At 53.0% G+C, this 14,827-nt stretch overlaps 1 protein-coding gene across 5 annotated transcripts in view; it reads right to left on the bottom strand.

Moving 5' to 3' along the window:
- NADSYN1 (NAD synthetase 1) overlaps nucleotides 1-14,290 on the bottom strand; it is a 23,800-nt gene extending 9,510 nt beyond the window's left edge. For 4 of the 5 annotated variants that reach the window (XR_012483321.1, XM_074274428.1, XM_074274429.1 and 1 more), the window contains exons 1-13: nucleotides 14,002-14,285; nucleotides 9,684-9,744; nucleotides 8,222-8,338; nucleotides 7,682-7,735; nucleotides 7,053-7,142; nucleotides 6,395-6,446; nucleotides 5,328-5,416; nucleotides 4,968-5,085; nucleotides 4,151-4,282; nucleotides 3,229-3,303; nucleotides 2,866-2,990; nucleotides 2,272-2,320; nucleotides 1-39 (exon numbers count right to left, since the gene is read on the bottom strand). The exon at nucleotides 1-39 is cut by the window's left edge and continues 64 nt beyond it. Coding sequence is in view for 4 of the 5 variants with exons in the window: in XM_074274428.1 (XP_074130529.1) it covers nucleotides 1-39; nucleotides 2,272-2,320; nucleotides 2,866-2,990; nucleotides 3,229-3,303; nucleotides 4,151-4,282; nucleotides 4,968-5,085; nucleotides 5,328-5,416; nucleotides 6,395-6,446; nucleotides 7,053-7,142; nucleotides 7,682-7,735; nucleotides 8,222-8,338; nucleotides 9,684-9,744; nucleotides 14,002-14,086 (1,086 nt within the window). In the remaining variant the exon portion in view is untranslated. Of the gene's footprint in view, nucleotides 40-2,271; nucleotides 2,321-2,865; nucleotides 2,991-3,228; nucleotides 3,304-4,150; nucleotides 4,283-4,967; nucleotides 5,086-5,327; nucleotides 5,417-6,394; nucleotides 6,447-7,052; nucleotides 7,143-7,681; nucleotides 7,736-8,221; nucleotides 8,339-9,683; nucleotides 9,745-14,001 lie in introns of all 5 variants that reach the window. The other variant, XM_074274431.1, reaches the window with a different exon arrangement.
- Between the last annotated feature and the right edge of the window lie 537 nt (nucleotides 14,291-14,827).

The following is a 14,827-nucleotide window of genomic DNA, read 5'->3' as shown; positions in this document are numbered from 1 at the left end:
GCTGTCCAGGCCTCCGCTAAGAGGGAGGAAGAATCCAGCCTTGAAAGAGAAGGGCAAAGAGGAGCCTGAGAAAAAGAGCCCGAGAAAAGCACGTTCCTCCCCATCAAAGTGCAGGCAGACATCAGCTGCCCGTGTGGGGCTCCATGAGCTCAGAGGCTGCAACCCGATCCCCGGGCGGGCAGAGGCGTCCCGATACACCAACCCCCTCCCGTGATGAAAAACCTCCCCATCCCCCCAAAAGCTTGTGATGACCTTTGAAGGGGCAATGAGAGTGGAGGACTGGGAAAGGGGACATTTTTTACAGAGGAAGAGACTGGCAGTATGTATTTGTCACTTTAATTCCCGACAAATTTCAACAACATATTATATGACTATTTTAAGTTATATTTCTTTCTTTCATTACACATTTCCCAGCTATCTGTAAAAAATAAAATATAACTTTTTTTTCTAAATTTTGAGTTCCAAATTTTCTTCCTCTCTTCCACTCCCTCCTCTTTTTCAGAAGACGAGAAATTTTGTTATTGATTATACATTGAAGTCATTCATACAAAACCTATTTCTATATGCACCGTAAAAGAAAACACACAAGAACACGAAAAAGTAAGGAAAAAATTTAAAAATCTGTTGGGAACACAATTTGCTTCACCTCTGATAGACCTTTTCTTCTCCTCTTGTGAGAAGAGGATGGTGCTACAAGGAGACTGAGAGGCCGTTGCTGTTCTCTGACCTCCCCACTGAGAGGCCGTTGCATGGTCTGACCTCTTTCCTCTTCCCTCCAATTTACCTCGTTCCCAGTTGCTGTGTCAGCAAGGGCTGCTTTGCAGCTCCTTCCGACGTTCACAGCTGTGGAGGCTCTCGGAGCCCCTAACAACGCACTGACGCGTGGTCCTTAACGATTCCCCGTTTTTAGCACTGTAGCAGGTGTTGAATCTTGTGAGATGTCACAGAGGCAAACTTTCAAACAGAGAAGAGGACTGTGGTCTGAGCAGGCATTTAAGTCTCTCATCAGGCTCCTGGCTCGGCCTTTTGATGTGTTGGCCCATTTGATTACCCGGACTCCCGGGTCTCTTCTCCTCTTCCTTCCCCACAGGTTACTGAAGGAACTCTGGGAGAATCCGACTAACGAAAAGCTCTTGAACGTTAATTCTCCAAGAGAACAGCAAGAGCCTCTCAGTTTCCTTGAATCATCATCATCCTCTCCCAGAAGAGAAGAAAAGGTCTACCCGAGATAAAGCAAAATTCCACGTCGTGTTCCCAACAAAAATCTGCTTTGATCTTCAGACTCCATGAATTCTTCCTCTGGAGGTGGACGGTGCTTTTCAAGAGGGGCCCTTCAGAAATGTCTTGGACCACTTTATTGGAATAGCCAAGTCATTCACAACTGAGCATTGTCACAAGATTGTTGTACGCCATCCTCCTGGTTCTGCTCACTTCACTTTGCGTCAGTTCATCTAAGTCTTCCTAGGTTTTCCCACGAGCATCCTGCTCATTGTTTCTCATAGCACATAATACTTCATCACAACCACAAACACAACTTGTTCAGCGTTTCCCAGTGGATGGGCACCCCCCCCCCCGATTTTCGATTCCTTGCCACCACAAAAAGAGCCACTCTAAATATTTGTGTACAAATGATCCTTTCCCTTCTTTCATCTCTTTGGGAGGGAGACCTAGTAGAGCCATTGCTGGCTCAATGGGCATGCAGTTATTTAGCCCACAGGGTGGAGAGAGCGCATGGGTGAATGTGCAGAAGAGGGAGCAGTGATGGCAAAAAGACCGGGAGACTCGGCAGGATCACATGATTGCAGATTAAGCCCGTTTCCTTCCACAGTGGACAGAAGAATACTTTCAACGGTTTCTGAGCTGTCTGATAAGGCACGTGACAAAGTATCTCATGCAAGGATCGGCTGAAGGGGTTAATCTGCAGAATTGGCTCTGTCTTTAAGAGCTACCCCAGGGAGATCTGGGAATCCTCTCCATCAGAGACTTCCCAGCCCCCACTCACTGGGGATGGGATTCTGGTAGGGCCAGTGGTCTCTGAGGCTCCTTCCAGCTCAGATGATCCGGCAGAGGGACGCAGTGGGAAGGCCAGGGGCAGGAGGCCCCCTTAGGGCTGCCCGTGGGCCCGAGAAGCCAGCCCCAGGGCAAGTCCTCATCTCCACAGGCCAGAGCAAGGAAGGCAGCATCAAGCACCCAGCAGACAGAGCCCATTTCTAGGTTTTACGGTTCCCCCCCCCCCCCACACACAGACCCGGAGGGACCCAGACACCTCACCTGCTGACTGCGCCTCAAGTAGTCCCAGAGCCAACACGCAGGGCCGAGGCTGCCGAGGAAGCAGAAAGAGAGGGTTCAGATGAGCCCCCGGAGGGGCCCGGCTTTTCCCAGGAGCCAGGAGACCGCCAAGGGCTTGTTCTTGGTTGCTGTGACCCGCCTCGGACTCTGGGAACCATGGATCTGTCGTCCAGCTGTGGATCTGTCTGTGATCCACCCGTCCGCTGTTTATGCACCAGTTCTACCCCTCATTTACCACCTCATCCGTCCCTCCATATCCACACATCTCCATCCTCAGACGGATGGTACGCTGTGTGTACGGAGGTACCCACCTGAGGCCCAGAGAGGAAGGGGAAGAATATCTTAATAAGAAGAAGTAATAATAATGCTTCAGAGGCAAGTCCAAAGCCGTGGACGGTGACCCGAGCCCAGCCCCACAAACCAGAGCCGAGGCAGGTCCGGGGCAGACCTGCGTTGGGCTGACCAGAAGAGCCTGAGCCCGGACCCCCGGCCCCCCCGGACCCTGGAGGCAGCAGCTGCAGCTCAGGCACGGAGAACCTGAACGGGTGGGCCTAGCTGTAGGGCATCGACACCCACCTGATTTCCTCCCCGATACTGTGAAACTGCCACTGGATCGGCTCCGAGGTGGAGACCAGCACGTCGTCGTGGCACGAGAGGGCAAAGTCGACCTTGACGCGAGTGTAGGGCACCACTTTGCTGGCCTGGTGGGAGAAACAACAGGCTTGGCTGGTCAGGCAGTGCCCGGAGGAGCCCGGGGAGGGTCTCCGAGCCCAAATGGCTGCTGGTGACTGGACAGAAGCAGCAGAGCGATGCCCCCTTCCGTGAGGGGACAGAGGCTGGGAGGGGCAGGGAACACACGTCGGGGTCCGCGTCCTTCCCATTGGGCCGCACAGACCAGTTCTGGGCCCCCCGACCAGACTGCTCCTCCCCAACACTCACCATCAAGTTCCGTGAAGAAATCTCTGCTCTGAAGGTTCGGATGTCCTCCAGGTCGACTGTGGCCGTGAGAACCTCCTGCATGAGGAAACGGCGGGAGGCAAGAGCCTGGGTCTCACCCATTCCACGGTGGCCGCCGCTCCCTGTGCCGTCCCACGGGCTTCCCTCACAGAACCCCAGGGGAGCGGGCCGCCCTGCCCCCTACTCCACAAATCGTGGGGAAATCGTGGCTCAGAGAGCTTGTCACGCACTCCTGGGAACAGGCAAAGCCACGGCCCGAACCCAGGTCCCTCGAGACCAAGCTCGGACAGGGCTGGTTCCGAAGACTGCCCCGAGTGACAAGGTGGTCTTCTTGTGCCAGGGCCGGAGTCCGTACATCGCCTGCTGGGCACCTTCTCTGCTCGCCCCTTCCGGCCCTTCCCTCGCGGCCCCTCCGCCGCCCTAGGCCCTCCCTATTTCAGTGCTGCTTTCCCTAAAGATGCAACTTGTGGGCGGCTCTGCAGCCTTGACCACATCCCTGCTCTGGTAGCACATCTGGCCTGTTCTCATCCCGCTCTCCAGCCAGACTTCAAGGCCCCACAGAGGGGCCACTGCCTCCAGGAAGCCCCCCCGGTTTCCTGCCCACCTCTCTTGTTGCTGTCCTGTGGAGATGAGGACTTGCCCTGGGGCTGGCTCATCGGGCCCCACGGGCAGCCCTAAGCTTCTGTCTGCCCCCACCTCTCATATCGACGTGTCCCACACTTAAACTGAACAAGGGAACGAGCGTGTGAAGGATGGGGAACCGCTTTCCTGACACAGCCCTGACAGGGCTAAGGAGGGAGATGGACAAATGTCAGGGGCAACGCTGGCAGAATGAATGGCCTAGGAGGAGAAGGGAGGGACGGGAACCCCCCCCCCCCCGCCCACCCGCGCTCCAGCGCCTCACCACATCATCCAGGGAGAACTGGGCTCCTTGGGCAACGGTGGAGCCGTTCACAGAGATCATGGAGCAGCCGTCGTAGTAGAGCCGATCGCCATCGCAGCCCTTCTGATTGGCCAGGAGATAGATCCCGCCATTCTGGGAAAGACAAACACGGTGGGCGGCCTGAGGATCCCAAGGTGCTTCTGGGGCTGGCTGTCCTTCCCAGACTGGGCTCGCAGGCCTTGGTGCCCCTCCGTTTAGGTCGGCATCCCCAGCAGCGACTCGTTAGCGGCTGCCGAAGAGGAGCCCCGCTGCCCCCGAGCTGGCCCTTCTCAGAACTTGGCTGACCAGAAGGAAAGCCGACTTTGTCCTTGGCACCCCGGCGCCTGGCACGGGACGGGGCATGTGGGAATGCCTGGAGGCGATGGCGAGATTTCGTGCAACACACTGGCGTGAAGGGCTCCTTCTGGGATCTTGGAGGAGGTGCTCAGAGGGCTGGGCAGGGCTTCCTATTACCGTTTACAAAGTGACTTCCCAGAGTCGGGTAAGGAGGCCGACCTGTCGCCCACACGCGATTCCCTTTCCCAAAAGCTCAATTTCAGGGCACAGAGAGAGGGAATGGGAAAGACTGCTTTAGAACGGGAGGGGCTGGCCCCTCACGCTGCCATTTCTGGGGCACCCTGGGCTTCCCAACAGCCCTCTGCAGGAGGCAGGAGGAAAGGGGGGCCTTCACTTGCAGAAGAGGAGGCCAGAGGGGCCAGATCTCATTGCCCCACGCACTCACGGCGTCCTCCCAGAGGAGAGACCCTCTAACCAGACGCTGGGGCACATGGAGACCGACCTTCAGGGTGGCCAGGTTCACCAGCTCCACTCTGGTGTGGGCCTTCCGCAGCACGTGGTGGCTCCCCGAGGAATTGGTGAAGATTTCCACTCCGTCCAGGCCCATGTCAATGTGTGGGCTAAAGAAAAGATCAGTGGGCAGAGAGCGGTGAGAGGGCAGAGTGGGCAGAGAGCGGTGAGTGGGCAGAGTGGGCAGAGAGCGGAGAGTGGGCAGAGCTATGAGCAGGCAGAGCACAGAGCGGGCAGAGTGGGCAGAGCACTTAGTGGGCAGAGGGCAGAGTGGCCAGGTGTCTCTCCCCGGCTCCTTCCTCGGTGCCAGGAAGTTCCCTGGCTCCTCCTGGAGGCAGCGGGGAGGGGTTACCTGTGGGGCGTCCAGAGCTCCTCACAGATTTCCGTGCCGATGCAGGTGTCTTTGGTGGCCAGCACTAAATCCCCAAAGGGGACCAGCTCCTGTATGGAAAAGGAAACATGCCCATTAGGGAGCAGCCCTTGCAGGGAATCGGGGCTGCGGCCTCTCCTGCCACGGAACCCTCATGGATGCCGCCGGGACTGCCTGCCCCTCCTGGGGCTCCTACTGCCCAGGCTTCAGCATGGAGGTGCCCACAACAGGCAGGAGCTCCAAGGTTCAGATCCTCCCCAGAGCACCCCTGGTTGGTGAGCCACAAAGCACAAGTGGACCCCAGGGCATCCGGCATCTTCCCCAGCCCCGCTGCCGCCTGGCCAGCTCCTGGCCCCATTAGCTTGTCTTCTTGTATGGCTCCCGGAGGGAGCAGGTCCTTACTCATCAAAGCCTCCCTAACGGGCAATGTGGGATGGTGACTAAGGTGGGAGGTTCGAGCGTCCCCTCTGACATCTCGCGGCTCTCTGCACCTAGGCAGCTCTCTGAGACGAGGCGGTGCAGAGGAGGTGACAGCCTGCCTGAGCAAAGGGACTTCCTCCCAGGGAAAAAAGGGGAATGCTCCCCGAGAAGAGCCCGAGCCCCTGCTCCTCATCATACGCCCCCTGCCAAGAACGCTGTCAGACACAAACCCAAGTCGTAATCACACGAGAGGGCAATTACGGGCTGCTCATTCGCACTTTGCAGAGGAGGACTTGAGGGGAAGGAGGGGATGGACTCTGCTGGAACTCCCTGGGGTGGAAAAAGCACCCGACATGGAGTGGGGAAGCCCGGGGTTGGGTTCCTCCCCTCGCACCCAGAGCTTAAAGCAGGTGACTCAACGTCTCTAAGCCCAACAATCTGCTCAGCTGCGAAAAGGCAGCCAAGCCGGAGTGCCAGAGCCAGCCTGGCTGGCCCTCCCTCCGGGAGCCCGGCCAGGGGCTGCTCCCACCACGCGAGCTCTGAGGAGGCCGCTGGCTCATCCGCGCTGCCCCTTCCTCTACCACCCCCAGAATCCCAAGGATGGAGCCTGCTCCTTGCCCCGGGGTCACCTGCTTGGTCAGTTCCTGGATCATCCGGGGGAGAAAATGGTCCTCGGCTTTCCTGCGGAGGAGACAGTGGCAGGAGAGGGGGGCTTAGAAAAAAAGGGGCCGCTCTGCCCCAAAGTGAACCTGCAAGGGGGGGATTATGGGGGAAGGATAAAAGGACCGGGACGCTTGTGGGACAAAAAACAGCTACAAATCATTGTTTTAAAAATAAACAGAAACTGGTTTTTAAGGGCCGAGCTGTCACAGTCCTGACCAAGGTGCCTCTGGGCGGCAGTCGACTGGTCCCGCCCTCCAAGGGAGTGTGTTCTAGCACAGACTGGGGGCAGGATGGATGAAGCCCCAGAGAGGGAAAAGGTATAGGAAGAAAAGTGTCCAAAGCCCTGGACATTCAGGAGGCCCTGACCAGGAGTGAACGTGCCCCAGAACCCCCTGGGACTTACGCTCAGAAGGGACTCAGATCTGGGGGTGCTTCAGAGGCCGCGGGCCCGAGCCCTGGGGTTAGGGATGGGGAAGGGAGGCGGAGAGGGCGCCAATGACTCCCTGGCCTCCCCTGCATGGGGCCCAGATGATGGGAGGGTGGGAGAAGACAGAGCTGAGAGGGGGGCCCCCAAACCCCCCCGGCTCGGGGGCACTACGAGCACAGCAGGGCCCCAGAGCTTACCGGCTCTTTTGCCACGGGGCGAACCAACGCATCTCTTGGTAGTTGCCTTCGTTGGCCAGCACCATTTTGGGGCGAATCAGAAGGATTTTTCTACAGAGCAGAGACGGACAGCGGTTGGTGGCTGCTTCCAATAGGACTGAGAGGGCGAAGCTACCTTGCCACAAGGACACCAGCCCCTGAAGGAAAGGGCGCCCGGGCCCTCTCCCTCACTGGGCCCCCGCCCCTCATCCGTCCAGGGGTGGGCCAGTCAGAAGCCTTTCCTGCCCCTTCCTGCTTGTGCTCCACAGAGAGCTGCCATTGGGACTGGCCACTCTCCTGGCTCCTGGGACACAGAAAGCTGCCCCTCCCCGCCGGGACTCCACACTGCTTCTCAGAACTGAGAACCCCAAATGGGTGGGGCTCAGACCCCCCAAAAGGCCCCATCTAGATGCAGTCAGTCCCAAGCACATCCCCCGCCCCCAGCCTCAAGGCGTTAGCCTAAGAAACATCGAACAACCAACAGGTGCTTTAATGTGCCTGCAGGACCAGCGGCTGCAAAGCCCCAAGGCCAAGGTGACCCATCTCTCACCACTTGGATAAGAGAAAAACATGGCGGCTCCCAATGCAAGCGACCTGGCCGGGAAGCCTACCCGTTGAGGAAGATCACTCTGCAGTTGTAGCGAACGTTGCGGTGCATCACGGGCCTGGCAAAGTGAAGAGACAAGAGTCAGAGCCCGGGGAGACCCTGGCGTGGAAGAGCAGCGGCCAGCCAAAAACAGAAGTGCGCGCCGGGGTCCCAGGGAGCGCTTTCCTCCTGGGAGCTACTCGGTCTGTTTTAAAAAGACAGGACTGGAGTCTGCAGCGTAATGCCACCTGCCTGCCCCACAGGACACCACAGGTGCTGCTTCCTGTCTAGCCTACTTAGGGACACCCTTAGTGACCAGAGCGGTTTGCTCTTTCCTTCTCTGGCGACCCTCCCCTACCAGGCTAATCCCTCGTGGGATAACCAGACGCCACGGTGACTTCCACCTTCTGCATCTCGCACAGGGAGGACCCGATTATCTCCTGCCCGAGAACTTCCCAGCAAGCCCGGGGCCCAGAAGTGGGGCGAGCCATCCGCTCCACCAGAGGCCGCTGGGTTTTCTGAATTTCCTCACTCCCAGCCCGGCCACACAGGCGCTGACACTTACATCCCAACGTCACAGATGATGTTTTGGGCGACGGGAGCCACCAGGAGCTGGGCCAAAACTTGGTACGAATGCAAAATGGTGTCGGATTCGAAGTAGTGATCCCAACAGCCATAGCCACTGTAGGGAGAAAAACTGGTTAGTGCAGCCCCGGCCAGACAGGGTGGGGGACGGGGCCCTCCCCGGGGACTCTCAGGGGACACGGGGGTCACTTCCCCCAGAGAGAGGCCTATCTGTCCCAGCCCTGCAACAGATTAGCCACAAAGGCAAGTGGGACTGAAATGAAAAAAATGAGGTCCCTAAGCCCCTAAGGGCAGCGTGGGTGACAATGCGGAGGACCGCAGGGAGTCCCAGCAACAAATGGAGATGTTGAGATTAGAGGGGGAGTTTGTTTGATATTTTGATTTAAGACAGTATATATTCTCAGTTCCAATTCTCTTCCCCCCAGCCCGGGAGAAGGCACTTAAAAGGCACTCAGGGCCATTTCCCCCCCACTAGAAGGGGTCTCCCAGTAGGAACCCAGCCCCAGCCCTAGCCCAGGGCTTTGCATAGAGGAAGTCCTCAATAAATGCTTACTTCATTATTCCGATAGTACCTTAGGGTTTGCAAAGAGCTTTAAAAGTATTAGTTCATTTGATTCTCACAACTCTGCTATTAGTCTCATTTTACATATGAGGAAACTGAGGCAGGCAGAGATTCGGTGACTTGCCTAAAGTCACAAAGCTAGTGAAGCAGAATTGTAGTAATTCAGGTCTTCCTGACTATGAGTTTGGCACCGTGTCAACCACACCGCTTACTCCCTTCCCAAAGGGGTCTGAAAAAATTAAGTCTCAGAATTGGATGTGATCTCCGAAATCCCTCCTCCCTCCCCCGTGTCTAATGCCCCTGCAGGAGTTTGGCCCCTGATTTAAGATTCCCCCTTCCTTCCTTGGAGCTGCCATCTTCCTGGCTGCAATATTCATAACGGGGGCAGCTCTCATTCAGTTGGGAAATGGTGCACACAGTAGGTGCTATATATATGCTTATTATTAATTAAAAGTGATTCAGCAGCCTCAGGTTAAAGCCTCCTCAACCACCGTAGCCTTCCTGCTCCTGCTGAATGGCACCCGTCCTTTGTCCCAAAGTGGCCAGCTCATGTTCCCCAAACACAAGGCTCCATCTCCCCTTTCCCAGTCCCGAGTGCCGGCGACACTTCCCCTCCCCCCTCTGCCTCACAGAGCCTTTATTCTTCCTTCAAGGCTCAGCTCGACTTAAGGTGGCTCTTCCCAACCATCCCCCTGCCTCAGTTTGTCTTCATTTCTCCGAGCAGAACTTGAGCCCTTTAAGGGCAGGAAATGTTGGACTTTATCTCAAATCTCCAGTCCAGGTAGCCTACAAGTGCTCACTAATGGTCTCTGGAGGACAATGGTCTGGAGTAGAGGGACCGGAGTTTACTCTTTCTGTTTATCAACCCCAGAGTGCTTACCAGATTTCGAGCTCTGGTCCGAGCCGGTACTTTGCACCTTTGTTTCTGGCAATTTCAATGCCTGTTACAAACGTGCAAAAGGAGAAAAAAATGAGAGAAGCATCAACCTCACTTGTCCCTCGAGGGCCACACTGAAGGCCCGGGCTGCTTAATAGGATCATCATTCAACTAAACTCAACAGGCTCCTGACTCGGGCCCACATCCAGGCTGCTCACCCGGACAGGCCCGGAGCATGGACGTCTGTGTCCGCAATATACGTGGACGTGGGTACGCTCTGTGTCGATATATATTTATGAACTTATACGCTGTATAATGTGTAACTATCAGGTCTTAGACGATGTCCTAGATGGCGAGGGCGCTGAGTAGCGGCCTCCCTGTAGCATGGTCATAAGAATCAAATGAGATAATAATTGTAAAGTGCTTAGCCCAGGGCTTGGCACACATACGTGCTAGTTCCCCTTACCACTATTATTAATAAAAGTGCTTCACACTGTGCTTGGCACATAGTAGGGGCTATACAAATGTTACTTATTATTTATTATCCACATCACATTAAAAGTGCTTACCGAGTGCCCGGCACAGATAAATGTTAGGTTTTTATTATTATTATTTTTAAATGCCTTGCACGGTACCTGGCACATAGTAGGTGCCATACAAATGTTAGCTATTACTTTTTATTATTAATAAAAAGTATTTCACAGAGTTCCTGGCACAGAGCAAGTGCTATATAAATGTCAACTATTGTTCATTATTATTTAATAGTATCTTGCAGAATACCTAGCCCATAGCAGCCACTATATAAATATTGAATGTTTATTATTACTATCTAAAGGTGCTCACAGTGCTCTATAGTAGATGCTAAATAAATATAAAAAGTACTTTTAATACAATGTTTGGCACATAATAGGTAATGTGTGTTTATTATCATTACTAATAAAGGGTCACGTATAGTTCCTGGCACACAATAGGTGCTATATAAATGTCAGCTATTATTGCTATTATTATCTAAAAGTGCTTTGTACAATCCCTGACATGTAGTGAGTGGGTGCTATATAAACGATAGATGTTTATTATTAGTAGTAGTGTTTCACATAGTACCTGGCACATAGTAAGCACAATATAAATGTAGATATGTCGTTATTGTTGTTATTTAAAAGTGCTTTGTACAATCCCTGACACACAGTGGGTGCTATATAAACGATAGATGTTTATTATTATTAATAAAGTGTTTCACACAGTACCTGGCACATAGTAAACACAATATAAATATAGATATTTGTCATTGTTGTTGTTATTTAAAAGTGCTTTGTACAATCCCTGACACACAGTGGGTGCTATATAAATGACAGAGGTTTATTATTAGTAGTAAAGTGTTTCACATAGTACCTGGCACATAGTAAACACAATATAAATATAGATATTTGTCATTGTTGTTGTTATTTAAAAGTGCTTTGTACAATCCCTGACACACAGTGGGTGCTATATAAATGACAGAGGTTTATTATTAGTAGTAAAGTGTTTCACATAGTACCTGGCACATAGTAAGCACAATATAAATATAGATATGTCGTTATTGTTGTTATTTAAAAGTGCTTTGTACAATCCCTGACACACAGTGGGTGCTATATAAATGACAGAGGTTTATTATTATTAATAAAGTGTTTCACATAGTACCTGGCACATAGTAAGCACAATATCAATGTAGATATTTGTCATTATTATTATTTAAAAGTGCTTGACACATAGTAGGTGCTATAAAAACATCAACTATTATTATTATTACTTTTGTTGTTATTTAAAAGTGCTTTGTACAATCCCTGACACACAGTGGGTGCTATATAAATGACAGAGGTTTATTATTATTAATAAAGTGTTTCACACAGTACCTGGCACATAGTAAACACAATATAAATATAGATATTTGTCATTGTTGTTGTTATTTAAAAGTGCTTTGTACAATCCCTGACACACAGTGGGTGCTATATAAATGACAGAGGTTTATTATTATTAATAAAGTGTTTCACACAGTACCTGGCACATAGTAAACACAATATAAATATAGATATTTGTCATTGTTGTTGTTATTTAAAAGTGCTTTGTACAATCCCTGACACACAGTGGGTGCTATATAAATGACAGAGGTTTATTATTAGTAGTAAAGTGTTTCACATAGTACCTGGCACATAGTAAACACAATATAAATGTAGATATGTCGTTATTGTTGTTATTTAAAAGTGCTTTGTACAATCCCTGACACACAGTGGGTGCTATATAAATGACAGAGGTTTATTATTATTAATAAAGTGTTTCACATAGTACCTGGCACATAGTAAGCACAATATCAATGTAGATATTTGTCATTATTATTATTTAAAAGTGCTTGACACATAGTAGGTGCTATAAAAACATCAACTATTATTATTATTACTTTTGTTGTTATTTAAAAGTGCTTTGTACAATCCCTGACACACAGTGGGTGCTATATAAATGACAGAGGTTTATTATTATTAATAAAGTGTTTCACACAGTACCTGGCACATAGTAAACACAATATAAATATAGATATTTGTCATTGTTGTTGTTATTTAAAAGTGCTTTGTACAATCCCTGACACACAGTGGGTGCTATATAAATGACAGAGGTTTATTATTAGTAGTAAAGTGTTTCACATAGTACCTGGCACATAGTAAACACAATATAAATGTAGATATGTCGTTATTGTTGTTATTTAAAAGTGCTTTGTACAATCCCTGACACACAGTGGGTGCTATATAAATGACAGAGGTTTATTATTATTAATAAAGTGTTTCACACAGTACCTGGCACATAGTAAACACAATATAAATATAGATATTTGTCATTGTTGTTGTTATTTAAAAGTGCTTTGTACAATCCCTGACACACAGTGGGTGCTATATAAATGACAGAGGTTTATTATTATTAATAAAGTGTTTCACATAGTACCTGGCACATAGTAAGCACAATATCAATGTAGATATGTCGTTATTGTTGTTATTTAAAAGTGCTTGACACATAGTAGGTGCTATAAAAACATCAACTATTATTATTATTACTTCCTACCCTTCTCCTGGGGCAGACTCCCCATCCCACTGAAATCAGAAGCCAGTCTTAGAATACAATCATAAAACCAATAGGGAAGCAGCAACACTAGGCCAGCAGGAACAGCTTCTAAGTCACCTTTTTTATTCTTACAACAATAAGAACACATTACAAATACACGGAGCTCTCAAGTTTGCAAAGTACTTTTAGTGCTTTTGTTATCGTGCCCATTTTTTCAGACAGGGAAACTGAGGCTCAGGGAGGGGATGAGTGACCTGATAGGTTCAAACTCTAGTCCCGACTTCTCGGTACAGAATAGAGCCCTCGTCCAGGAGCCTTCGAACTGGGGGCTACACGAATGCTACTTGCTGCTTGTTCTGGGAGTGGGGCCCGGGGGTCAGGCAGCCAGGGCTTTGGAGGGGCAGGAGGGAAGGGAAGGGCACAATTCCGGCTCAGGTGGCACACACACCATCCGGCTCAGGTGGCACACACACCATCCAGTCTCCACACGAGGCCTAGATGAATATCCTGCTCCCTAATGGCAGGTTTATGGAAATGAGAAAAAGCAAAGCAGGCTCTTGTTTACTGAGGCTCCAGATAACATACCAACATGCCCAGGAGCTGATAAAATCTCCCAGTGTTTTTGCATCCTTTATCTTACAGGGCTTTGCCAGTCACACCTCGGAGGGTTCTTGGCACAGAGGCCCGAGGTCTGGGGGCAGGTTTGCCCTGGGCCGCTGGAGACGGACCCCTGAGACTCTGCGAGGGATCTGGCGGGCAGCAGCTGGGAAAGCTTCCGGTGTCGCGGGCGGCCCTGACCCGCGGGCGGCACGCGCTGCTGCCACCTCCGCGGTAGGGCCAAGGAAGTTATTGACTCAACTTTGTAAACTCTGAAGGGCTCAGCGATCACCGCTCCCAAGGCCCGGGCGGCGGGGGCCCACCCGCGGCGGGGACACTGGGGCCTCTCAGCTCCGGGCACTGAGAATACAAGTGCATACTTCGAGCCGCTGCGGGCTGGGGGCGCCAGGAGGTGCCCGCTGAGGAGGGGAGCGCGGCTGGCTCGGCACGTGGGAGGCGCTCCAGAAGGACGCTCGTGGGGCGAACGGGTTTTCTGGCTGCCCGGTCCTGGGCTGTGGTGCCCGGGACTTGCCCCTGGGGAGGCTCAGAAAGCCCGGCCGGCTCGTGCCCGCCCCTTTGGGCCCCTCTCCCGACGCCCACAGCCTGAGCCTGCAGGGAGGGGCCCCTCCCCCATACTCACTCCTTAAAATCCTCCGCAAATTGCCCTCGAAATCCAGGGCCCACTGATTGAGCGAGCAGGTGGCCACTGTCACCTTCCTGCCCATGCCTGCCGCCCAGCCGGCCTCCCGGGCTCCGCCGCTCGGTCCGTCCTCCCTCGGATCCGCGCCGGGGCAAGGGCAAGGTAAGGGCAACGGCAGGGCCGGTGCCTTCTCCCTTCCGGGCTCCGAGCGCGGCGCGCCGCCGGGATGGAACGCGGCGAGTCCCAAAGGTTACAATGTATCCTCGGCTCTCCCGGATTGGCCTGCGCCGGGAGCTTCCTGCCCTCCCCTGCGCGCCTCCCCCGGCCGGCCCGGCGGCCACGCTCCCTCCCCCCCCGCCCCGCCCCGCCCCGCCCCAGGCCGGCCCCGGAGCCTGCTCTAGGCCGGCGCCAGCCCCGGGCCGTTCCAGCCGCAGGTCTCCGGATCCCGGAGCTGCCTCCGCCCCCCGGCCCCCCAGCCCGGGAAAGTCTCCCGGCGGTCCCGAGGATCCCAGGCTTTCCCGACGACGGGAAACGCCTTTGGCTCCGGCCGCCAGCCCCTCCCCTCCAAATGTTAATTAAATGTTAATTAAACCGAGTCCGGTAAGCCGGGCTTCCCTCCAGGTGAGACCCACGTGACTTCAGCGGAGCGCGGTCGGGTCTGAGGCGGCTGAAGTCCGTCTGCGGGTGTAAAGTCCAGTTAAACCCCCGGGTGACGGGAGGGGGCGAACTGATGCACATCCCGGCCTTAATGCTAAATTAAACAGCAAGGCTTCTCCCGCAGCCAGGCCCACCGCACCGGCGGAGGGGAGGGACGAGAGACGGGGCA

This window comes from Sminthopsis crassicaudata, chromosome 6 (assembly GCF_048593235.1).
Source record: "Sminthopsis crassicaudata isolate SCR6 chromosome 6, ASM4859323v1, whole genome shotgun sequence".
NCBI lineage: Eukaryota > Metazoa > Chordata > Mammalia > Dasyuromorphia > Dasyuridae > Sminthopsis > Sminthopsis crassicaudata.
Note: the sequence above shows the minus strand (reverse complement) of the source record. Positions and strands in the feature narration are given on the sequence as shown.